Genomic DNA, 27,403 nt, shown 5'->3' with positions numbered 1-27,403 from the left:
AATTTCCAAAGTATATCAGGACTAACTGCTCTTGGCTTTTAAATTTCAATATGGCCTCAAATGGCTCCTTCTTGCTAAAACAAATGTATGTGCTGAGATGGTGATAAACATTTACATTCCAATCTAACTACAAGCTGAGATCTTAGGTCATAGAATTGCTTAGTCTACGTGCCCTCTTCTGGAGAACTGCAAAGGGAGACTTTAGTATAAAATTATAGATCTAGGAATAAAATAAAGCTCGTTTGACTCATTGGCCAGGTATCTAGTACCTCTGTGGCCTTTGACAAATTACCTGACTTCTTTAAACTTGTTCCCTGTGTGTAATGATTCAGGCTTTGCCTAGAGTAGTGACTAGGGTTATGGAACCAGTTTGCCTGTGTTTGAAAATCAGAATGCTGTCATACTTACCTTGTGACCTCACACTGGTTATTTAACCTCCCTGTGCCTGTTTCTTCAACTTTGAAAAGAGGCACAATAATAGTACTGTCTTCAGCTGATTATTGTGAGAATCAAATGATGGACGGAAACCACTCCATATAGACTGACAGCTCATAAATGCTCAATAGATATTAGCTACTGTTCTGAGGCTAAATCCTTTCAATAATTCTCTCAGGTAAGAAGCAGACAGCTATAAAAGAGCTCAGACAACAGACACCACGTAATCAATTCTAACACCCCTTCATGAAAGCTTAAACTATTCTAGCTCTGTAACAACTCAAACTCTGGTCTAGTTTTTTAAGGTTTCAAGTGTATCAGGATAACACATCACTCTCCACAATGAAAATATCTGAAATACCATCTGCATTTAGAGTTGAGATCCCATTTTTTCCAACGGTTCCCTCAGTACATAGTGATTAGTAAGTGCTGCGTTACAATAATGCAAATGTTTTATATTTTCATAATCAAATTCTTTGCAGCTTTTGAAGACTGCTGCGCACCTTATTGGATGCTTACAAGAAAAGTGAGCTTTATTTAATGCTCTTTACATTACATTACAGAATGTTTGTTAGTTTTCTAGTGACCCTGTAAACAACCACCAAAAATGTAGTGGCTTTTTAAACGACATAGCTGTATTATCTTACAGGAAATATTATTTGATTGCCATTGTTGTACCAGTTTTAATGCATTACCCACAATTCAGTTAAGTTTGTGTAAGTTAATTTCAACCGGGTTTTTTAATTCTGTAATAAATACTTGTACTTCTGAACTTTTAAGATGAATGTTTAAAATATACTCCACAGGAGAAACATTTTATCTTAAAATATGTACAAATTTTCCTGATCCATATATTCATTACTAATCTCAACACTATTTATGATTTTATGATAAATACATAGAGTACTGTGGCCAGCTTCACATATTAATGCTTCCATCTCCACGAGCATGGAGTATCTTTCCATTAATTTGCATCTTCTTACAGTTTTCAGCACATGTCCTTTCACATCCTTGGTTAAATTTATTCCTAGGTATTTAATTTTTTTGATGCAATTATAAATGGGGTTTTTTTCCCTTTAATTTCTTCCTGATCATTATTAGTTTATAAAAACATCATAGATGTCTGTGTATTGATTTTGTGTCCTGCACTTCACTGAATTTGTTCAATATTTCTAATAGCTTTTTTTTTGTGGAGTCATTAGGATTTTCTATATGTGGTACCATGTCCTCTGCAGACAGTGGCAGTTTTACTTCTTCCTGATTGGGACGTCTGTTTTCCGCAGTTGCTGTGTCTAGCACTTCCAATACCGTGCTGAACAAAGTGGAGAGAGTGGGCATTCCTGCCTTGTTCCTGATCTTAAAGGAAACGCTTTCGGTTTTTCACCACTGAGTAAGATGGTAGCCTTGGGTCTGTCACAAATGGCCTATATTATGCTGAGACACATTGCCTCTATATCCAGCTTGGTGAGGCTTTTTAATCATAAGTGGATGTTTAATTTTGCTAAATATTTTTCTGTGTCTATTGAGATTGTATGATTTTTATTCCTCGTTTTGGTTGGAATTTTTTTTTTCTTTCAGCACTTTGAATACATCATGCCACTCCCTTCTGATCGCAAAGTTCCTGCTGAAATATCTGCTAACAGTCTTAAGGGAGTTCTCTGGTACATAAGTTGTTTTTCCTTTGCTGCTGTTAAGATTCTCGCATCTCTACCTTTTTTGACATTTTCATTGTAGTTTGACTTGGGATGGGTGTCTTGTGGAATTGCCTGAGCTTCTTGGATTTGGATGTCTGTTTCCTTCCCCACATTAAGCAAGTTTCCAGCCTGTTCTCTTTCTTCTGGGACCTCTCTAACACGAGTGTTTTGCTTGTTGTCGTCCCACAGGTCCTTTAGGCTGTCTTCACATTCTCAGACACTTTGCACTTTTTGTTGCTCTGTTTGTGTGAGTTCCGCGGCCTGTGTCCCAGGTCATTGATTCTTCTGCTTCATCCTGTCTGCTAGTGAACCCCTCTAGTGTATCTGTCAGTTCAGTCACTGTGTTCTTTCTTTAGCTCTATGACTTCTATTTGGTACATTCTTGCATTTTTCTGTTGTTTGAAGTTCTCACTGTGTTCATCCACTCTCCTCCCACATCTGGCAGCATCTTTACTATTACTTTGAAGACTTTATCAAGTAGATTACTTATCTTTGTTTCTAAGGATTTTTCCCTGAGGTTTTATCTTTTTTTAGTGGGGGATACATTCCTGTGTTTTCTCATTTTGCTAGACTCTGGGAGAGGTGGCTGTTTCATCTAATGCACAGAAATGAACACAGTCTTGATGGAGAGCCTCCTGTAGGTAAACCTTACTGTTTGACCTTTCCCAAGCTCTTGATTATCTCTCAGAACTTTGTAATTCTCAAAGCCACCTAATTTTAATAGCTCCCAACAACTGAGTGTGCTCCAGGACCCGTCAGGGCACCACAGGGGAGTATCTCAGATCCGGGCTGCCAGGAAGTCAGGCCCTCAGGCAGCAGCTTTTTAACTATCCAAATATATACCATCCTGTAGGACTGCAAGAGTAAGCCGTGGTGGCCACCAGAGCCAGGTCACGTGGAGATGTCCCCTGGGTGACAGTCACATATGTTCCAGCTCCTTTCTGGTGCGTACTGGCAAGCTGTAGCAAAGCAGAGGGAAGGTACAAAGGGGGCGTTCTCCAGCCTGTGTTCCCTGAGGGGAGCTCCGCAGGCCTCTAGACGTGCACTCGCCTGAAGTTTGCCCCTCAGGCCGAAGTTCCAGGACAAGCACACAGGTCTCGTACAGACAGACAGAGGTGTGTTCCACTCTGCGGTCTATGCAGTGACCTGGAGATGGCACCTGCCAGGCACTGACTCAAACTGCTGTGGCCCGTGGGACTCAGGAAGGCAAGCCCCACCGGCCACCAGAGCCAGGGGATGAAGGGGCAGCCCCTGCAGGGCAGCCATGAAACCTGAGGCATCAGACACGTGTCAGGACTCCCCCAGAGAGATGCTGGTTCTCTGCAGCAGGGCAGAGGAGCATGAAGACAGCACCTGCCGTCCCAGGTCCCTCTCATACCTCTGACATACGTATCCTTAGATGTGCGTTTAACCCAGAATCCGGCCCTGGAAGATGGCTCCTGGATCCGCTGCCTTGTGCTGCGTCTGTGGGTGGAGCTGTTTAAGGGCTCTCTCCTCACAGGTTCTGGTCCTGAGGGACCCCGAGCAAAGCCAGGCCATGGAGATGTCCCCGGCCCCAGCTTCAGAAGTTGGGGTGCCAGAGAGGGGTGTAAGCGCCTTTCTGAGACAAGGTCAAGCTGGAGCGAGGCAGAGGGAGAGCGCAGACTGCTTCCACCAGCCTCTGTCCCCGAGAGCAAATAAGCAGGCTTCTAGAAGTTGTCAGAATAAAAGCCTGTTCCTCAGGCCAGAGCTCCTGGACAATCACATGAGCCTCTTCCTCAGGAGGATGGGGTGTGTCTCTGTCTGCTCTCTGTGCAGTACCTTGGGGGTGGCAGTCTGCCAAGAACTATCGCCCCGACTCTTACAGCCCCGGCGGACCCAGGATCACAAGCCTCCCATCCCCCACGTCCAGAGCCAAGCCATCAAGGGGTGTCTCCTGGGTGGCAGCTGTAAAACCCAGGACGCCAGATGCAAAAACCAGAGGACCAGACACACATAAACGCCCCCCTCCAGGAGATGCTGGTGCTCTGGAGCTCAGAGAGAGGATGCATGAAGACTGTTACTTGCAGGGAGGAGGAGGGGGAAAAAAGAGGGTGCCCACCAGCTTTAGCAAGGCAGAGAAGAGCGGAAATTGGCACCCACCAGCCTCCATCTCGGAGAGCACCCCAGCAGGGCCCTGCCCCTCCAACCTGCGCCTTAAGATCAACAAGTGAATCTCTCACATAAATCTGGGAGCATTTTCAAGGGCTGTTCTGGGCTGGGCCCTGCGGCAAGTGAGCCCCTGCGGCAAGTGAGCCCCTGCAAGCCCTTTCAGGCTGAGCCGTTTCAGTTCACTCAAGCCCTTTGGTCTTACGGATGCAGCTTTGGTTCTCAAAGCCAGAAATCTGGGGGACTCGTCTCTCAGGTGCGGGTGCCTGATGTGGGGTACAAAGCCTTTACTCCTTGGGGAGAAGCTCTGGGTCTGTGAGCTCCCTCCTGATTGTGGGGTGGGGTCTGCGGGGAGACTGGGTCTCAGCCTCCCCGCCTACTTCCATACGGCCTCGTTCTCCTCTGCCTGATGTGCAGGAGCTGCACAACTAGCTTTCAGGTCTTTTTCAGAGGCAAATGTTCCGTATGTAGCTGGAGATTCGGTGTGTCTGCCAGAGGTGAGTTCAGGATCTTCCGACATGGCCACCTTGAACCTCCCCTCCCCTGGCTGTAGAATGAGTATTATCATCTTTATGCTTATTTAAAAGTTCCAAACATATTTTTCAAACTGCAGTCTTTCTGGACAGCACTTTGGCAGTTACTTAATCAAATTTAAAATATGCTTATACTTTGACTCTGAAATCCTGGATATCAATAATAGAGATATTGAAATAAATTTTCAAGTAGGACTGAGGGACATCCTATAGAAGTACTTCTCATAACACTAAGTACTTGTGGAAAAAAAAATCTAATTAAAATGTCAGCAGGGACTAAAACAAAAATCACACGTGTGAGCCATACGATGGCACACTAAGCAGCAGGTGAAAAGAGCTAAAGTTGTACATCCTGACACAGAAAGACCTCTATGATAAACTGTTACCAAAGAAAGGCAGTTGCAAAGTGGTCTATGATCCCATTTATGTAAGCACAAATGAATGAATAAATATATGTGTACGTGTGTATAAATGCAATCAAAATTTAACACTACAGCAACCATCCTCAGAAACCTGAAATGTTATATGGAAATAGGTCTAGACTTATTCTACTTGACTCTGAAGAACAGAACAGACTCAAAGGGAGAAAATGACAGGAAACTACATCTTTATGAAGAAAACTTTCTATTAAGTAGACTTATCCTAAAATGGAGTGAGCCTGCTCATGTGGTAGTAAACTTCCCACCACTGGAGAATTCAAACGGTGGCTGGTACAACTCTGAGACCCTGCAGAAAAGATCCACACAGAAGGCTAAGCCGCGTGAACTCTGAGCTCCCCTTTAAAACGCTGTGGCCTTTAGATTTTGTTACAGAGTTCTTTCTCAACTATGACCTCCCATTTACACCTGCATCAAAGCAATAAATAATATGAAATTGATTTTTCTGATATTACAAATTATAATGTTATGCATAATCTTACCCACATTCTCTCCGGATATATATATCCACTTTCCACTCAGCAGATCACAGGAATTTCAAACAGATTCGGGTATGCTGGTTTTGGTCACAGTGACATATCTGGTGTCCTTCACTGGAACACCTGTTGCTCCCTTACCTGTAGAACGGCCTCCCTGGTAAGCCAAGGGGATCGATGAATGCTCTTTCCAGGAGCATCAGCTGGTCATTCACGATTCTCACAGCAGTGGGGCTTTGAGAATAACAAACAGATGATTAAAACCCTTACCATGGAACTGGATCTTTAAATAAAAAATCTTCTAAAATCATAGTTGTTGTTTTTTTTAAAGAAAATGCGTATTAAACACACAGTAAAGCTCATATGATAAGCTACCTATAACAACAGGGGCATCTTTCTAATTTTTATAACAAGCAGAGGGAACTATTGGAAAATGGTTTGTTTTGTTTTTCAGGACCACAGACTGATCAGAAAGAACTGAAAGGCACTTGTAATTCATTGCAGGAGGAAAGCCAGGCTCCTGCAAAGGCAGACAGGGCGGGCCATCAAGCTGTTCCTGATACCCCGTTTCGTTCTGCTGTGGAAGAGTGGAGCAGAATAAAGGCTGAACAGCACAGAATGAGGGAAAGACGCAGGAGCCTGCAAGGAAGGAGGGAGACAGCTGCACCTCATGGGCAGGGAGGCCCTTTCCCACTTGGAGTCTGCAAGCTCCCTGGGGGGCTGCATGGGTTCCCGGGGCTGTCCCACAACCCAAGGGGGAGAGAGGCCCCTCCCAGTGACGGACACAGCTTTCTGCCTGTATAGGACGGGGGGAGCTTATTCTGATGGTATCTGAAAAAAGAAAGAAATGTGACAAGGACTATTACATGGAACAACTTATGCTTGTTAAATAATCCCTTCAGTTATACCTTTTAAATTATTTTTCAATGTAAAAGTGGCAAGAGGTTAAATTTAATGCAAAAATAAAGTAATAGGAAAAAAAAATGTTCTACACTGTTCACAGGAGTATTGGGACTGGAGTAAAATGTGCTACAAATGCACTTAAACCCACAGACTTAGGAATTAACAGCTCTAGTCAGAATCCTTATCATACAAAGTCCTAAAGACATGTCACTTTGGCCCTTGTCTTGGGGTGAGTTTTTAGTCTGCCATTTAACAGCCATGATCCTCAAACTTTAATGTGAATACAAACCACCCGGAGTCTTGTTAAAGTGCAGAGTTCTAATTCAGCAGGTCCTGGCGGGGTCTGAGATTCTGCCTTCCTAACAGCTCCCCAGCTAATGCTGGTGCTACTTGACAGACAGACCGTGACCTGAGCAGCAGGGACTCAGCGCTCAGTGCTTCTGCGAGTGTGCACAGTTCATTCCAGTCACCACGCTGCTTTCTAAACAGTAGGGAAACTTAACTTACTTATTAAGATCAACTCCTGCAAGTCTTCTGTGAAAATCTGATGCAGCCTCTGAGAAGTTTCTCACAGCAGAAAATAAGGCATCTTTTTAAAAAAATTAAAAAGTAGAAGGGAAATTAGTAAGTACAAGTGATTTCAAAGGTTCATTTTCCTGCCCTCCCTCCCCATTCCAGGTTGTTTATGGATGAACAGAGATTGAAGCCACTTTTTTACTGAGTCTTCTTACAGATTCATGGAAATTATTAGAAAGTATTGCAACAAAGATAATGTATAAAACTGAAAATGGCAAAAATTGAAATAATGAATTTCAAGAGTCCAGAACATAAATTCCTTTTAACTCAATTTATCTGAAAACCAGCATTCATTCAATACATATTTATATGAAGACGACATGCCAGCCACTGGATACAGCTATAAATGAGCTATGTTCCTGTAATTATTACAGAGTAAAACAATGCCAATTTCAGTTTTTAAGCAGTATGTTTAAGAGCTTGTTTAAAGCGTAACCTATGACAAGCTGATACATTGAAACTCTGAGAACTAGAACCCAGTTTGGTCTAGGCAATCTTTTTTTTTTTTTTAAAGAGCTGATTTCTTTTTCTTTCCAGTTTTATTAAGGCACAATTGACATTAGCACTGTATACTTTTTTTTAAGAGGGAGGTGATTAGGTTTTATTTATATTTTTAATGGAAACTGGGGCTTGAACCCAGGACCACACGCTTGCTAGGCACGCGCTCTACCACGGAGCTATTCCCTCCTCCCTAGTCAATCTTCAGTTTACAAAATTTCTAAGGAAAAGGATTAGGTTCTCAGTATATCATATTTTTTTTATTACAACAACCTGTTTATCATTTTCATTCTTTTCTAAACTGAACATTACCATATGATATTGATTTGTTCCTTGCATTAATCCTGTGATGCAGGAGATACAATATTCATTTTGTAGATGAAGCATCATGGCTCCAGACATGGGATTTCTATCAGGTCACAAAGCAAGGAAGTAGTGCGTTCAGCCTAAGTACATTCAGTGTACGAAACAAGATCTCTTGGGGTCTAGAGATTCTTTGAGATACAGTCATAGTTGTTTTTTAAATCACATACAAATCAAACAATCTAATAGTAGATATTATGGAAGCTAAGGGAAAAGAGTGTTGAAGGAATTTTAAATTTCAAATGAAGCACCGAAGTCAAAATAGAGAAGAATCAAAGCACGTCCCTGGGATTTAGTGACACGAGTAAATGACAGCTTTGGAAAGGGCACTTGCAGTAGTGAGCAGGGACACAAGACCGTGCAGTGCATGGTGGAGCCAGGTAAAGAAGTGGAGGCAGGAAGTGGGGACTGGATATCCATCTATCCATCCTTCCGTTCCTCATTCCTCCTTCAATACAATGTCTGAGGGACTGCTGGCTGACGTTAGATGAAGGTTTTGGCTGTGAAGGAAGCAGGGCACGTCGGGTAGGAGAAATGTTTCTAAGATGGAAAAGATGTGAGAAGGTTTAATGCTGACGGACAGTCAGCAACAGAGATGGAGAGTCTGAGACTATGAGGGAGAAACAAGAGCAGCCTCGGTCGCTCAGAAAGTCTGCAAGGACTCCTGCACCAGGGGAGTCCTGCCCTGTAACTGTCATCTGTCTCTTGACTGGACTCTGACTTGCACAAATTGATAAAAGCTAATTCACCAAAAATACACGGGGCACTTAGGAAAAGAACTGGGTGCTGGCCGGCACGGGACTGTGAAGCCCGCCTGCGGCAGGCTCTGCTGAGGGCTCCATCTCTCTTCATTTCCCCCGTCCCCGGGCGATTCTCCGATCATATCGATGTAAGCACAATTTCCTTTGCTTCATTTTATGTCTTGATCTTACGGCCTGCTGCTCATCCTAACTTTCCAAAATCACCAATTCTTATGCAATTATGCTCAAAGGCCGTTACTGAGCCCCTGTGTGACTCCCGGTGCTCCTGTGCGCTCCCTGTGCGCCAGTGACCAGCGCACCCCTGGCATTCTGGCTTCTCCTTCCTCCCGTGAGATGTCAGGCTCTTTGAGGATAGTGATTCTTTCTTAAACTTCCTTATGCCTCCCAGGACATGACACAGCACTTGGTACACAGTAGGCACTCAGTACACATTTGATAATTTTGGCACATACTAAGATTATATACTCCCAGAACAATAAAAGAAAATGGTTATAATAAAACAGTAGTAATAGCTAACATTATGAGCACTGTCAGTCAACAAATATATATATTTACTATTTCACTCATCATAAAACTGACACACAGAGGGGTTAAGTAACTTTCCCAAGGTCACACAGTGACTACATATTAGAGCCAGGATTTGAACCAGGAAACTGCTTCCAGACCCAATGCTCCAAGTTCCTACCCTACACTACACTCTGTTTCATCTCTGCTTTGTAGGAGATCCATGATGTGGAACAGCAGCCACAAAACGGCTGAACACAAAAGAAAGAATGCTTAAAACTGTGGAAAGTCCTCCACGTAGATAAACGCTAAGATACATGCAGTAAAAATAATGGTAATTCTAATACATATACGCATGGAATTGATTTTCTCTACTTTTCAATCTTTGTGTAATATTGTTATATTTTTACAGTATTGTTCTTATAACAATAAATATATTTTTAAAGGCAGCAATATAAGGAAAATATTTACCAACCCAATGTTTGTAGCAGCAACTTAGCAAAATGGATCATCCTACAGATATCAAACTAAATCACATTTTTAATAGGTGTTTAAGGTTTTTGTTTTCTAGAAGTCAGGATTAATAAATGAGGCATGGATGCATTCTAGGACGAAATACTATGTATTAGTGACAATAGGAGATGTTATCTTAAAGCTCTAACTTAATGATTATAAGATATCTGCCCCACCACTTCTTACCAAATGATACTCCATGGTCTCTCAATTCTTGGTCATGTTTCTTAGCTAAATTGTAGATACTTGTTGCATAGTTTTGCAAAGCTTTTGCATAGTCTTGAACATTGAAAGGAATGATCTGAGAGTCTGCAAGCTCATACACCAGTGCTCCTCGTAACTGTGCCACAGCAAGCTGTTTGCTAAACGTGGGGTCATAAAACTTCTCTACCAATTCAAACGTCTCGTAAATTGTATGGTACATTGGATAGCTGCTGTAAGTGTCTGTTTTCTTAAAAAAGGGAGAGGGGGGACAAGTACAGACAAACATTAAATATTCAAATGATAATATCTGATAGAATCATAAAATGAATGCATTAAAAATACAACCACATGGCACCAAGTTTCTTACAATGGAGTAAAAAAAGTTAAGTCTAATTAACTAAAACCCTATCACCAAATGTACGCCAAGTTAAAATTTTACCATCATTCGTTTTACAATTCACATAATCTTCATTCATATTACTGCTTCTTGAAATTTTTTCTTATTGTTTATCTGATAACTAAAATTAAGGAGCACATACTCAATCTGCATATCAACACAGTTTTAAATTATCAATTGACTGGGAATGAAAAGTTCTGGGCAGCTAAGTATCGACGTAGCTGAAGGATTATTCAGTTGACACTTGAGCAACATGGGTTAGAACTGCAGGGGTTCACCTACACGCAGATTTTTTTTTTTCAGTAAACACATACTACACTCCTACACGATCCTGACCGTAAAGTCAGCTGAGGACCTCACACCACCCTGTCAACCACCACTTCACTGAACACCCTGGCAGTGAAAATTCACAAAACAATCCAAATTATTGCCCAGCCCATGTACAGCGGGCCCTGCAGTCTATCTCTATCCCTGAAATTCTTCCCAGGACACATATCCACCCAGTGTCTCGTGCCAAACGACTAAATGACAGGATTCCTAGCAAAATCACTGTGGATGAGGTGCTGTGTGTCCAAAACGGCAAAGTGGCTTACCCTGTTCTTAGTGTAACGGGCTCTGCCTGAAGCAATTCCAAGCCTCTGAAAATAAGCTTCAAAATCACTTCCGGATCCCAGCTTGCTGATTCTAAATGTAAAGTATAACACACACACACACGCACAGGAAGAAACAAATGCATGAATAAAGTTAAACAGATGGGGCAATGAATCCTGTCCCAAGAATTGCAGGGAATTGCATGGCATGTTTATAAAAATTAGGAAAAGGTATATTCCACACCCTCAAGACACTTTCCTATCATCTCCTGGACACGGGTGTGATAAACCCACAAATCCGCAATGACTACAGCCAGAGCTGGGCAGTGACACCAAATGTGGCAGCCTGGTAGCCACGCTCTCTTCCGGCAGCATCTGTGGCACTTGTTTCCAGGGAAAAACAATTAAGATATGATCTGCCTTCAGAGAACTACTGTCTATTAAGAAAATTGCCATGAGAAAGCCTATATTTAAGATTATGAAGAATCTAAATGTGCCTCAGTTTATTTCACTAATAAATCTAATTACAATATATTTCTTTACCTATAATTAAAAAGCCACAACGTACATATATACATTATATACATATATATAAATACAACGTAATGACACAGAAAATTTTCATTCAGAAATGGTAAGTCAGAAAAAAAAAACGGTAAGTCAGTAAAACAGAATATAAAATTACATATACAGTAAGAACCTAACTATATACTTCCAAACTATTAGACATGTTTTTGAGATTGAGATCTTGGATGTTTTTAAACCTTTTTTCTACTCGGGTATTTTTTTGACTAAGCATTTAAAACTTTTATAATGGAAATATGTTTAAACTTTCACAAGACTTAATATGGAATATGGAATTAAGCTATCAACTGCTGGATTTAGAAACAGTATTGTAGTAGAAAACAAATACAAATCCAAGAACACTGCTGTTGTATAAATTAGAACTAAAAAAATAAATTAATATTTGCATAAAATCTAAACTAATTACAGGTAGACATAATTTGATGGCTACTGATAATGCCCCTTAGTAAATTTAGAAATTATCCATCATTTGTCTTTTTAATTTATCAGTATCATTTGAAGTTATATTTATTCATGCATTTAATACATATCTGAATGTAATTTTATGCAAGAATGCAAAATAACGCCTAATCTTTTTATTAAAAACTTGCAATACGAGACGTATCTGCTCTCTCAAATTATTGAGACATCTGAGAATTGCATGTCTGGAGAAAGAAGGGGCAAAGGAAAACTCAAAAATTGCTCCTCTGGTAGAAAACATACATACAAGTAATTTACCTGGGCAAAGTTTTATTTTCCGGTGAAGGGTCCTTTTCCAACCAGCTTTCATAAAGTGATTTACTCTCAAAACCATCATCGGGGCTGGAGATCTGGAAGCGTAAGTCAAACACTGGGAATGAGAGGCAGAACCACCGAACTTACGCCAATGTAAAACCACACGTTAGCTAATATCGCCCTCTACTTTTACCTATATGTACATTTGAGTATCATATTCTTTATAGAGAAATATGCTCTTACAAATGGCAAGGAAAAAAATCCAGCCCAGATTCTTGTTCATTTATTTCTAATTCTGCCATGTCCCTAGGAAAAAAAAAACTCCTGCTTATTCTGGTAAACTTTTTAATAGCGTTTCAGATTTTTAACACGTGTCATCACTTTAATGTTTAGCACCTCAGATGTCTTTTACTGGGAAGTCACTGGGGGAAATCCTCAGATACAGAATATTTACTTTAGTAAACTGCTTTTGTCCAAGATGACCTACAATGAGGCCTTGGGGCAACCGACAGATATTAAGAAGCTAAGCTTGAAACTGTCAATATAAATCCTGGTTTTTCGGTCAAGCGGGGTGAGGAGAAATCTTTTTCTTTTCAGTTTTATCAGGTAGAATTATCACAATTTGACTGCACACACATATTCTGCATGGTAATACATGTACACAGTATACTGCATATTTTTTTTTTGTAGTTTATATGTATGTACTGATCAGTGTTTTCTCGGTGTTCTGCTTCCCCTTTAAGCCCCAGTTTCTCACACATGGAAATGAGGATAAAGGCGCCCATCGTAACACTAACATCATCTCCCCCGACACCATCTCAGGCCTTTCACAGAGCTGGCTGGTTATTCCCTCATCATCGCACACCAGGTCCTCAGCTTAAAATCAGTCTTGATGCTCCACCGAGGCCTCCCCTTCCCCACCAGCTTGTTGGAGCTGCTGGGATGTTCTGCCCACTTCCAGCCAGATGACTGGGCTCTGCTCTCTCCTCTGCTCCTGCCCACTTGGAATAGCTGAGACCCGGCTCCAATGCCTCCATCCTGCTTAGACTGAATTACCTGCAAAATCCTCCTCACTTTCTGGATTCACACTCTGGCGGTTCCAGCACCAGCCAGAGCTGTGTGTCTTTGGCTTGGGCAGCCTGGATCAGCTCGTCTGTCTCAGCCATCCACACGGTCACAACTGCTGGTCCTCCCCCATTATTCCCACCCTCACATTCCTTTCTTGCTTCTCTCAGGCAGCTGCCTTTCCCTCTAAGCTCAGCCCTCTTCACCACCCCCACCCTCTCCCCAGGTCACCAGCATGGCTTGTGCCAACACACTCAGGGTGATAAAATTATAATCATCTGTTTACAGGCGGATAAGTCTCCTTTTTCTACTGGGTTTTGGTATGGCCACAGATAAGCATCTGCCTTTGTACAAAGGGGACAGACCTAAACTTCTCCATCTTGGCCTTAAATTCTTACTACCCCTCCGATCAAAGGCAGGAGCCTCCTCTATAGGACAGAGATTAAATGCATCTCCTGAGAAGGATTCTCCCATATGGACTGTCTTTACAGTTTGCTTTTAGATAAGATGTTTTTAATAGGACATTCCAATGAGAGGACGCTCACTTGGGAGAAGGAGATGTTAAAGACACTGACAGTGAAAAGGACAGGGCAAGACAAAGGGCGACTGGGAAACAGGACCCACAGAGAGGGGATGCCTACTTCCCACTGTCATCCAAGTGATACCTACTTGAAAGAAACGTTTCTATAGTTAAATTCTGTAACAGGGGACTGTTTAAATAAAGCACATAGATACTCAACGAATAGATTACATAATTTTTAGTGATTCAGAGTGCATTACAGTTTTCAGAGTACTTTTAACATCAATAACTAACAGTTATAAAATCCCTGTGTGCCAAATAAGCATGCGGAATCATTTCCATCTTGCTTTTAGACTTACTACAGCTTAACCTGTTCACCGCATTGACACAGAGTAATCTTTGTAACGAACAAATATGATAACGTACAAGCTTGTTAGAGATTCTTTAGTTTCTCCATCACCAGATTTATGAACATTTGGGCCTGTCTGTCGGGCCCCATTTCTTACCAGCTTTTTCACCAATACGTTATGCTTAGGTCATATTGCATTACCTACAGGTCAGGAAATACGTTCTTTCACACAACCACATCTTTTTTAGGTCCTGTGTCCTCTGCTGGGAAACCTGCTCCCCTACTTTCACATCCTTCCATTTTACAGCTAACCACTAATTTTTCCGTGAACACCCTCTAATGCTTCCCAACCTCCCCAGCTACCCCAGGGTTTTAGCTTCTCTCTTCCATAATTATTCTCCATTGTATACAGTATCCATGTTCTAGGGAAGTATGATTCCTCATTTACAGGTCTGTCTCCTCCCTATATTACAAAGTATTTGGATTAAGCAACTGTATCCTTTTATCACTAGAATTCATTTCATAGGGCCTGACCTATAGTAACCACATGATGAATACTTGCTGAATGAATGAATGAACAGCCAAGGCAATCTTCACAGCCAAGGCTTTCCCATCCCAGCTCAGTGTTCTTCCTGTTAGATCAAAATGACTCTGCCACGTGAAACCATAGACCCTACACATTACAACAAACGTTCACGATTATTAAGAACTATTATTAGAACAGAGACTAGCACTACTATTTTCATAGTTAGGTCACATAAGTAGTGTATTAAAGATTTTGTTCTGATTTGTTATTTATACAAACCAGCTATGTCTGTCAATAGTTTAAATATCAGTAAATTTAGAAAACAAGAGGTATTCATTTATGTACTCATCAGAAAACATTAAGGCAGATCTATTTACATACCTCTTTTGTCAGCTTATACACCAGCTGGAAAAGAAGGGGTGTACAGTCAACTCTGAGAGTATAATTGCCTGAAAAATAAACAAAGCAGAGTATTTTAATACTTCCAAATGAATTTCCAACCTATATTTAATTCTAACTTTATTCTCTAATTATAAACAAGATATAACAGACTTCAAATTGAAGGCATCATTCCTGGAGAATTAAAAACAGGGTGGAACCTAGAGATTTATCACATTAAGTGAAATAAGTCAGATAGAAAGACAAATATCAGATGATATCATTTATATGTGAAATCTTAAAAAAAAAGAAAAGATCAAATGAACTTATTTACAAACCAGAAGTAGACTCACAGACATGGAAAACAAACTATGGTTACCCAAGGGAAAAGGGGTGAGGGGAGGGATAAATTAGGAGTTTGGGATTAACATATACACACTACTATATATAAAATAGATAAACAAGTTCATACTGTAGAGCACAGGGAACTATATTCAATATCTTGTAATAACCTATAATAGAGAAGAATCTGAAAAAGAATATATATATGTGTATATATATGTGTGTGTACACACACACACACACAACTGAATAACTTTGCTGTACACCTGAAACTAACAAACATTATAAATCAAATATACTTCAATAAAAACAAATACATTTTTAAAATAGATACCTAAGTAGGTAGGTAGGTAGATAGACAGTCTGGCTAAAACTTAAAAAAAAAAAAAAAAAAAGGTGGAAATAATTCTTCAGGAGTAAGAGAGGCTTATGTACACACTCAGGATGGAAGACGGCAGAGGCAGACTTTGCTGCTAAGGCAGCGGCTCCCACAGTCCTAGTAAGGGTCGTTGTTCATCACAGCCGTAGCACTTAGGGGGTCTTTGGCAAAAGAAATGGTAAGGCCACAATGTTCATTTCTCATTCATTCATTCAATTCAGTATCAAGACATTAGATTAGAGCAGGTCAGAAACTACTAAGTGTCCTGGGACACTCGTCTAGAAATAATCAAAATACAATGGAAGCCTAGGGATACACACGCCACGTGTCAGGGTCAAAAGGAAGTCTATAGTCTTGGCTTACTTCAAAGTTGTTCCAGTACATACAGGAAGTATTTCTGTATGAAACATTGTAGCCCAAATTTTAAAAATATCTCCACAGGAAGAATGTGATTAAATACTAGTTTTAAGTAGTAGACCAAGATAGGCAAACGGTAAATGTACTAAGGAAATTAGGACCAACAGCTTAGTTATGAATCATATTGATTCATTTGAATCATTAATGATTTTCTCTCTGGTAAAATGGAAAATGGAGATATTGAGGCATCTTACAGAAAGAGGATAATCTTAGATAGTTTACAAGTTGGAGTCGATAGACTTAAATGCTGGTATACTATTTAATAACAATCTGAAATAAAATTTACCTTCTATGGATGAATCTGCGTTGATATAGGCAACCCCTCTCTCCTGAAGTGTTTTCACATTCTCCTGTGGTTGAAGCAAAGCTGTCACTTAACTCACACCATTTACAATTGTGGAAATATCAACAACATAAACAAATTAATTCAGTAAAAGGATGGTCTGCAAATACCATTATAAATCAAATACCTATGCTTTTCACCATTAATTTCTAAAAAAATGCTATTAACTGGTTGGCTGACAATATTAATGCAATTAAAACAAGAAAGAAAAACATTAGTGATGCTGTAGCTACTGTTCATAGCAAAAGCTGGGAGACCCAGGGGAAAACTATTTTCACAGTGTGGTGCCTGATCCCCTGCACCAGAGCATGAAGGGGGAAGGCTCGGGGATTCTCAGCATCACCCTGGATCTACTGGATAAGAACTGCTCAAAGTAAGCCTGGAAATCCATATTTTTTAAAAGGCAATCCTTACATACACTGAAGTATGAGACCCCCTTGACGTTGGGGACCCATGCAAATTTATCATTTTAAAAGACAGAAGCTGGAGATTTCGATGTATCCAAATTTTTTTTGAAAGAAAAGATATTGATGCAGAAAAATAACAAAAAAAAAAGGAGGGGAGGACAGGGAAAAAACCAGAAGGAGAGAAGGATGGATATTGGGAAAGAGACAAAATTATTTCTGTATCGCTCACGAACACGCACACACACACACACACATCCTAGAAAGATACAGCAGAGAAAGACGAATGTCATCACACACAGATGGGAATATGCAGAAAGAACTCTTTTCTCCTCTCTCTCTCTAGCTTGTGACCTTATAAGAACATGCTACAGTAAAAACATCTAAAGCTGTGAGTGGTTATCCCACAAATGAGGGTTCTCGCCTCTGCACCTGCCCACAGGGGCCAGATGACAGCTGACTCTGCTATAAACAGAGGCAGAGTTTCCATTACAACAGAGTTACAGTAGAAATAAAGAAGATTCCTTAACTATATGTGAAGAAGGTAAATATGCTGCTGAATATGATCAAGAAGCTGGCAGAAAATGGGAAACAATACTGAAATTGTCTTTCAACCCACATGTATTAAAATTAATGCAAGGCATATTATCTTATCTCTTAGATTTATTTTATCTGTATTGTAAGCTGCTTAAATTCTAGAAACAGAGACATGTACTTATATATACATGTATTCACAAGAAATTACATATTTCTAAAAGTAAATGAGCTTAATGAATGAGATCTGATTCATCTAAATAACTCTATTCCAAAATGCATATTCATAACACCAATGTAGTAATAAGACTTTGCAATATAAATGGAATCAAAGGTAATACAAGTAACTGTGTGATTTTATTCCCATACTTATTTGATTCATATTATTATTTTAAAGTATGAGGAAATGAGTCAGAAGGAAAGTATTTTAAAAACCAGACACAATGGCAAGAAATACATGACATTCTTTAAATCAATTCTATAAAATCTGGACTTAGATGAACAAAACAGAGGGTGGTCAAAGGAAGGTGCTTTTTGGTGCAGCTGCCTTTAAAAAAGTACACAAGCTTACCTGGCACATTTAAGAACTTAGAGTTACTGGACAGAGAGCCTAAGGGAAGAAGATGAAAGAAGGGAGCCTAGGAGAGACACTTAAAGTTAAAGCATTAACAGACAGTGACAAGTGAAAATTAATCATAACTAAAGAGAAAATAAATCCCTGAAATTGTAAAGTAATTCAATTTACAGAATCACTGCATTATACTCAACACGCAGGCCCTTTTGTAGACGGTAGACTATACCTATGGTTACAATTTTATATGGAATCCGTAAAGGTGAAACTATAATCAAAGTATAGTCATCTTAAAAGAGTATCTTCTGTTTTCCTAGATAGAAGAAATCCAAGGAAGCTTCAGAAGCTTGAAAATTAACCAAAAGGATCTGTACAGTTTTTAGATCAGTTAATTCACTTGTCAGAAACAGCTTCCTAGGCTTGACTATTTTCTGAGCTTACAGATTTTATTTATTTTTCACAAAACAAATACAAATAGAAACTAAAATATTTCAACAATAATGAAAAAACTGGTTTGTGCCCAGTAATTAAGAGATTATTGTTTTGCCAAACTGATGTAAAAGCAAAAACAAACTCTGTTTCTTAAATTCTCTTGAGTATTTATCCAAATTAAAGCCATATTAGATAATGGAACCCATTTGTGATTATCCTGAGACACATATATTTGCTCCCCATTGACCAAGAAAGTAAGTTCTCCATCTTATTTACCTCAGCCCATTCTGTAGAACCCAGAAGTCCAAATTCTTCTGCATCCCAGCTGGCAAAAATGATAGTTCTCCTAGGTCTCCAGCCTGTAATCATTGTTAACATATAGTTAGGTACACACCTGACTAAAAGGAAAAATCACTGAGTCTCTATTTGTTATCATTTTCCAAAAAAAACATTATTTACCTCTACTCATCAGCTTTCCAAAACTCTGGACAACTTCTTGCAAACCTGCAGCCCCACTAGTTGGGTCAATACCTCCAAATACCCAGGCGTCCCGATGACCTCCCAGAATAACGTACCTGTCTGGAAAAGAAGGTGTCCAAAAGAACTATGACTTAGAACGCATTATAAAGAGTAGTAACTTATGTTTTTAAATTAAACTTCCTCTTGCTTGAGTTTCCTCCATGGAAAACCATCAACACCATAAGGTAGAGTCTTCTTTTAGAATTTACCATTGTTTATTTTCCAATTTAATTATTTCATATCAACCAGGATAATCAAGAGTTGACTAAAATTTACCTTCTCTCTTGTAATCTTTGTAAAAAAATGTTTAAAAAAATTTTTTTTTAATTCACCAACTCACCAGGTTCCACAGATCCTCGGATAGTTCCAATTACATCGTAAATTCTTGTGATTTTATTGATGTTATGAACATGCATTTTAACCTTCCTAGAATTTCACAAAGGGAACAAATTACTTCACAGAGCATTATGCCTAACAGATTCCTTCCAATGTTTTATTATGAGAAATCTCAAAAGTACAGAAAACTACTTAATAGGATGATAAATTCCCATATAACCACCACCTAAATTCAGTCATTGTTAATACTGTTGAACCATTTGCAAGTGAGTTGCACACATTGTAACATTTTATTCCTACGTATTTAAGCATGCACCTTAAGGTCAAATTTTAAAAACCCTATGTCAAAATTTTATATTTTTCCTTCCTCAAAGCTCTATGGTTGGTATTTAAAGTTCAAAATATTCTATATTCAACATCTTGGGTATTTACTCGACAACTTTTATACCCTACATAATTACAAAAATAAAGCAGAGAGACCATTATCTATTAAAGGACAAAGAAGCCTGTTTTTCATGTGTTTTGTAGTTACATTAATCCTGCTACTCAGTATCTTTTTCCAACATTACTTAAGTGGTCTATAAGTACAGTGTTAAAGAGCTGACTGAGCGATGCCTATACGAAACATGATAAATTCTATTGTTAAAGGCAATTTGGAAAGCGCCTGCTAAAATATATCAGACAACAATACGATGAAAGTTTTCCAGGCCATCACTGCTGTGGTTCAGATTTGGGCCTACCTTTTAAATATTCACCACAAATTACAATTAACCAAATTAGAATTATTGGGAAAGTACAATAAAGCTCAGAAAGACAGGGAAAAAAAATGTCATTCACATTTCATAAATCCAAAATGACATGAGAAAATGTTGGGCCTCTTTTTCACAAGGGAACAAAGTAAGTTTTTACCTCTGGTGGGGTCACAGGAGGCGGGCAGGGAATCCCCGAATTTTCTAATTTGTGGTTCATTTTTGAATGGAAGAACTAACAAGTCAAAACCTATATATTGTGAAGTTGCAGATTCTGGTTTTTCCCTCCAAAAGTATGTTGTTCTTCTGAATGTATATTTAATTCATGTCCAATATTCAACTAATGCCTTTGGGGAAAAATTAATCAGGGTGGGGTTTTTTTTGGGGGGGCCGCATTTTAAGACATTAAATAAAGGGTCTATTTTTGCTACTGAGAGATAAATTTAACAGCAAAAAGCAGAAATATTACATGTATGCATATGCATGACTGGGACATTGTGCTGTACACCAGAAATTGACACACTGTAACTGACTATATACTTCAATTAAAAAAAAAATATTGTTTAGCATGTGTTTCTAAATATACAGACCTAAGAGCTACCAATTTCATTGATATTAATTCACTAAATGAAGAAAATTAAGAAAAGAATAATATAATAATGAGGAATGAGGAAAAATACGTTTTAATCTAAACATGAAAATAAATATGGGCCATCTGTTCAGACTCTCCAAGAAGTTCATCCACACCTTTAACCCTTACATCTTCCTAGTTTTCAGTATCAGACTCCAGAAGTACTGGAAGGCGTATCTACAGTTGACCCTTGAACAGCACAGGTCTGAGCTGCGTGAGTCCAGTCACTCGAGGATTTTTTTCACTAAAAGTGCACTATGGTACTATGATCCGCAGGTGGCTGAACACATAGATGTGAAACCTCAGGTACAGAGGGCTGCTGACTGTACAGTAATCGCAGATTTTCAACACAGGCAGGAGGCCGGTGCCCCCAACCGCTGCGTTGTTCAAGGGTCAACTGTATTTGTTTGCCCTGTTATCACATTTCAAATAAACTGAACTCCAGAATGCAGGCTCCACTGGGCAGAGGTATTTGCCTGTTTGGTTCACTGCTGAACCTCCAGTACCCAGAATGGTGCCAGGGGTACAGTAAATGCTCAATAAACCATTGTGAAATGAATGAATATACTCCTGCATGGAAAAATTGAAAAAAACCTTCACTCATACATCAGAGTTACCTCTGCCTATCACTGTCTTTGACTAGACTATTTTACAACTCTGTAGAGACAGAACTTCACTTGCAGAAATGTAGTGATACAAATACTTCATGTCCACTGAAATGCACAATTCGTCTAATGAACGTTCAATTGACTCCCCGCACCCAGTGTGGAAGAAATCAGTTTTTTTGCTATGCACCACCCTCATTTCTACATTCTTAACAAGTTCATTTTTGCTATCATTGAATTGAGTACCTCCTATCCAGCTCCCTTACTAATACATTAAATAAAATGTTTATATATGTTCATTTTATATTTGTATGAGAATTATGGTTTTACTTTAAAAAAAAATCATAGTTTATCATTTTTGGAAGGCCCACTGAGCTGTACAATGGATTCACCTTGAAGAACCAGGAACGGGCAGCTTAAACCCAGACGAGTCTTCTTTCGGCTCTCAGATGTAAACCCCAAGCTGCAACAGAACTGCATCTTGGCTGAATCTCTGTATCTCTAATTTAATTTTTTCCTTATTTTGGGTTTTGTTTATGTTTCTAGTTTGCATATGGCAGGTAAGTTATTCCCCATTTGTGGTGGTAATGTTTGGGAATTTGGTTTCATGTCTTGTCATTTGGTAATCTCTGTAAATGGATTAATTGATTATCAAGATCTCTTTTGGGTGAGAAATGAGAGAATCTTGTTTTTAGCAATTTTTTAAAACTCTGTGTACTTATCCACTTAGAGCATAAATCAAATTAAGGGATCTGTGCCCAAGGTGCATGTGAACAGCTTTTTGATATCTTTACCAGGGAAATTTTCTGTTTCTGAGTTTACTTTTGAACTGTGACTGAAGCTACATGTTCTTTGTTTTCTCTGTGTCCGTATGTGTCTGTCGGTAAGTCAGAAAGGCCTATACTTTTCATTGTGGTGTCCCTCTAGAGGGTATTAATAAATCAGATAATAAAGTCTCTTATGTTAAAATAACTCCATTCTGAGTTACAAAGTTAAATAAGCACTTACATAAAATATTTCTAAAATTCCTATGAAATAAATTTGAACTAATACCTTAAAAGTCGTGAAATTAAAAACAAATTCTTATAGAACTTAAAAAATACTCTAAGAATCCAAATTCACATTGTTAAGGTGAATAGTTAGCAAACAAGACCGATCTAATGATTCTAGTTCAACAAAAACAGCTACATCTTCTCTGACTCATCAGTGTGAATTTCCATTTCCCTCTACATTCCAAGCAAATCGAACTCCTCAGAGTTCTGATTGCACCATGCTGGTTCCCAACTCTGCACAAGCTGTTCTCTGCAGCTGGCGCTTCCTGCCGATCTTGATCCAGTGGAAATCTTACTGTTTCTGTAAAATTAAGCTCAGTGAACACATATTCTGTGATTATTCCTCCTCCACAACAGTGCTGTCCTGGGTTAATAACAATAATAACTATAATGATAAGTGCATCGAGCCTTATCACAGTTAAGAGCTCACCCATTCCAACCATTTACCCCACCCCCACAGGAAGTGATCAGCAAAGTTCGGCTCCTTTCTCTCTTCTCTTCTATTCCTTCCCTTAAGTTAACCTAGCGTTTTGCATGCATAGCTTTCTGACAGTTACCTGAAACACTGTTTTAAAATGTTAGTTGAAAAGGAAAGTTAAAACGTTAAACGTGTTACTCAAATGGAGTAATTTTTAAGATCCACGAAACAAATGTGCTATCGCTGTTGGAATAAGAATTTAATACATCCATCCATAAGAACTTTTTAAGTGATACAAAAGATCAATTGTTTATTATGAAAAATGAGAAAAAGAAGATAAACAAAATACATTGGGCAGAAGACCTATCTAGGTATTGTTTCATTAAACATAAAACTTTTCCAGGATACTGAAGTGATGTGACATTACCTGAAAGAACCATGCCCTGTAAAGCCAGGTCCGATATTGTAATCCACATCAAGGCTTCCCTTCCAGCTCGCATCTGGTGGAGCAGCGCCTCCCAGGTAGCTGTCAAGGGAAAATGAAAATCACAGAAAAAAGCTGAGCACCACGACAGAAGGAATCATAAAGTGTGACGATGAGGTATTTCACTCATTTAACACGTGTCTACTGAGGATTTAGTAGGTGCCGAGTACTGTAAAATTCCCTTCCCTCGTGGAGCTTACATGGGGGCAAGAGCGATAGCTGAGATAAAATAAGGAAAACACTTCCTGTGTTAGTGACAAGAGCTAAGGAAAAAACAAAACAGAGAGGGACAACGGGAAGCATCAGCCTCTTTCCATGAGGTCCAGGAAATTCCAAACAGACGAATTTCATGACTGCGTTAAGGAAAAGAAATTACTTTCTAGAGAAGCTGCTGATTACACAGTAGCCACTCATAAAGCAATTATTAAGTTGTATTGGGACATACATTAAAAAGTAGAAGTTAGGAAATCTGAAAAGGAACAACAGTTTTGAATACAATAAGAGCAAACTTTACTTGAATGTGTATCATATTATAGATAGTGACACACATGACCTCATCTACTTACACTAACTCTATCAGGGAGAAGCTATTTCTTCCTTTTATGGAGAAGGAAACTGAATCACAGAAAGACTGAGTAGCCAGTACAAGGTCACATATCCAGTAAATGGTGGGCATGATCACATTTGTAAAATGCAGGTCAAATACAAGTATCAAATCTAAGAAAATCTAACTATTTGGAAAACCTCAAATCTGTACTTTTATCTTTGGACATAGTTTTGCTTTGGAGACTTTCATTTGTAGCAAACACAGCAATGTTTTCTTATTATTTCTTAGTCACTAAACTGACTGCTCTTCTTAGAGAATAAAAAGATGTGCTCTGCAGGGGTAATTCTGGTACAAGATGTTACTTTTAACATAATTAGGTTACACTGGCTTTAGAAGAGAAAATGGACGTATTAATGTAAAGTATTTCATTCTCAAATCCAATGAGAAAACCGTACCGTAGTAATACTTCTGCATCATTATATCCAATGGGATGCACAGGGATCTGGGGGATTCCCACTCCGTCTTCAACATCAAGTCTAAACGTATACTCTAAAAAAGACAACAGCATAAAATGAAACCAAAGGAAGAATATGAGCAAGGGGGATAAAGGAATTTCTTTTATTACCATTGCAGATCTGCTATATGTTTGAAATTATATTAAAAATTTAAAGTTCTCCAAAGTCAATGATTATTTTACCTAATATGGTCTATTCAATTCAACAGTAAGAAATTAAATCATTTACATTTTAATGTAAAATCAATTACAGGAATTATATATTACAAACTTGTTTGACATTTCATATAATTCTCTTAAATTTTACAAGAATATTTTATTTCTTCAAGGATATCTAGAGAAGCTTCAGTTGACCAGATGCCTGGAAAATATGTTGCAGATTCTGAAACTAGAGATAACTGAAAAAAAAATTTTAAAGAATTTATGAGATATTGGGAGTAAGTTATAAAGATGTCATTCAAACAGTAATACAATAATCTCCTTAAAGGAAGACTGAAAAGTATTGTCAGGCTTAAAACCTAATGCGAACATTGGCTTTCAGCCAAAATTGAATTGTATAGAGCATTAAAATACCTATCTTAGAAAAAAAGAGAGATATCAAACAAATGACATCAGATTCCACCTTAAGAAACTAGAAAAAGAGCAAATAAAGCAAAAATAAGCAGGAGAAAGGATATACTAAAAATCAGAGCAGAAATCTAAGCGACAGGAAACAGAAAAATGATAAAGATTATCAATGAAATCCAAAGGTGGTTCTCTGAGAGGATTAATAAAATTGATAAATCCCCAGCAAGACAGATCAGGAAAAGAATAAAAAATGTATAAATTGTCAATATCAGGAATAAAAACAGAATATTATAAACTGTATGCCCATAAATTCGACAACTTAGATGAAAAGGACAAAACCTTTGAAAGAGACAAACTACCAAAGCTCACTCAAAAGTAGATAACCTTGGAGTGGGAAGGGATTAATGGGAATTCAAGATGTGCAAATACTACTACTATATGTAAAATCAAGAAGCTACAAATTTCTTCTGTATAGCACAGGGAGCTATATTCAATATTTTACAGTAACCTATAATTAAAAAGAATATGAAAAGGAATATGTATGTGTATATGCATGACTAAACTATGCTGTTGGTATTTTTCTATTTTCTTTCTGGCTTACTTCACTTAGAATGACAATCTTTAGGTCCATCCATGTTGCTGCAAATGGCATTATTTTATTATTTTTTATGGCTGAGTAGTATTCCATTGTACAGGGGCGGGAAGGGAGTGGGTAAGAATAAACTGGGAGTTCGAGATTTGCAGATACTAACTACTATATATGAAGTAGATAAATAGCAAGTTTATACTGTATAGCACAGTCAACTATATTAAACATCTTGTAGTAACCTATAATGAAAAAGAACATGGAAATGAATATATGTATGTCTCTGTATGACTGAAACACTATGCTGTACACCAGAAATTGACACATTGTAACTGATGATACTTCAATTAAAACAAACAAAGAATAAATAGATAACCTAAACAGCCACATCTATTAAAGAAATTGAATTGGTAGTTTAAAACATTCTGACCAACAAAATGTCAGACCCACCCATATGAATTCACTGAAGAATTCTACCAACATAACAGACAAAATCAAACCCATTCTATATAAACACTTACAGAAAAATGAAGATGAAATAGTTTCTAACTCATTCCCTGAGGCCAATGGTACGCTGATGCCAAAATGAGACAGAGATATTACAAGAAAATAAACTTATAGAAGAATATCCCTTATGACTAAAGACAGATTCTTAATAAAATTTTAGCACTAATCCCACAATATACCAACAATATATAAAAGAATAATACATTGTGACCAAGTAAGGTTTATCCTAGGTTGTTTTGGTTTAATATTCAAAAATCAATCTGTATAATTGAACAAAAGTAAATAATAACAACTTAAGCATCATTTTAGTAGATGCAGTAAAAGCATCTGACAAAATCCAGTATGTACTGATAAATGTGCTAAGATAAAAACCTGTAGCACTTTAGAACAGAAGCGGATTTCCTCAATTTGACAAAAAGAATCTACTTAAAAACCTACAGCTAACGGAAAAAGACTGGAACAATCTTTGGGACAGGATCAAGGTAAGAATATCTACTCTAACAACTTTTTTCAACAATATTCTAGAGGCACTAGCCATTACAATAAGAAAAGAAAATCCAGATTGGAAATAAAGAAATAAAACTGTCTTTATTTGCAGATGACATGACTATCTATGCAAAACTGATGCACAGATGCAAAAAAAAACTATTAAAAACCTACAGCTACTTAACAGAGAAAGATTACATTTAATTTCTTAAAAAGTTATACATCTCTCATTATCCAGCCATTCCATTTCCATGTATTTACTCAAGAGAAATAAAAGCATACATATACAAAATGACTTGCATACAACTGCCCATAACAGCTTAATGTGTAATATCCCCAAAACTAAAAGCAATCCAAGCTTCCAACAAGTAAATGAATAAACAAACTGTAGATTATCCATCCAATGGAATACTATGCAGCAAAAAAAAGAAATGAAATACCGATACAGATGTCAACATACATAGATCTCAAAATAATTATGCTGACAGAAAGCAAATCAATGAGTGCCTAGGGACTGGCAAGGAAGTAGGTAGGAAGGGTTTAAAGGAAAGCTTTACAGAGATGAGAGGAAACTTCTGGGTAATGGATATGTTCTTTTCTTAACCTTGGAAGTGATTACACTAATGTCAAAACTTTTCACATTCTACATATTAAATAACACACACAATAAAAACTCATCGGTATTTTTTAAAATACAACTGTGTGATCTAGAGAAGAATAAAACCACTGGGCAATTCAGGAATCCTAAGTTCTAGTTTGGTTAAGAGTAGTATTACTTTGGACATGAGGATCTGTGTTTCTGAACCTTTACTAAAGGTAGAGAACTGAACTG

General features: G+C 38.3%; 1 protein-coding gene across 1 annotated transcript in view; it reads right to left on the bottom strand.

Moving 5' to 3' along the window:
• The window catches only part of NAALAD2 (N-acetylated alpha-linked acidic dipeptidase 2), a 48,676-nt gene that overhangs the window by 6,480 nt on the left and 14,793 nt on the right, over positions 1–27,403 (bottom strand). The window contains exons 7-18 of the mRNA XM_031460533.2: positions 24,367–24,460; positions 23,308–23,406; positions 19,430–19,515; positions 19,030–19,149; positions 18,847–18,929; positions 16,573–16,636; positions 15,152–15,219; positions 12,314–12,405; positions 11,015–11,105; positions 10,007–10,271; positions 7,113–7,194; positions 5,844–5,936 (exon numbers count right to left, since the gene is read on the bottom strand). Coding sequence (XP_031316393.1) covers positions 5,844–5,936; positions 7,113–7,194; positions 10,007–10,271; positions 11,015–11,105; positions 12,314–12,405; positions 15,152–15,219; positions 16,573–16,636; positions 18,847–18,929; positions 19,030–19,149; positions 19,430–19,515; positions 23,308–23,406; positions 24,367–24,460 — 1,237 coding nt within the window. The remainder of the gene's footprint in view (positions 1–5,843; positions 5,937–7,112; positions 7,195–10,006; positions 10,272–11,014; positions 11,106–12,313; positions 12,406–15,151; positions 15,220–16,572; positions 16,637–18,846; positions 18,930–19,029; positions 19,150–19,429; positions 19,516–23,307; positions 23,407–24,366; positions 24,461–27,403) is intronic.

This window comes from Camelus dromedarius, chromosome 12, assembly GCF_036321535.1.
Source record: "Camelus dromedarius isolate mCamDro1 chromosome 12, mCamDro1.pat, whole genome shotgun sequence".
Classification (NCBI taxonomy): Eukaryota; Metazoa; Chordata; class Mammalia; order Artiodactyla; family Camelidae; genus Camelus; species Camelus dromedarius.
This window is presented reverse-complemented; position numbering and strand designations above follow the sequence as displayed.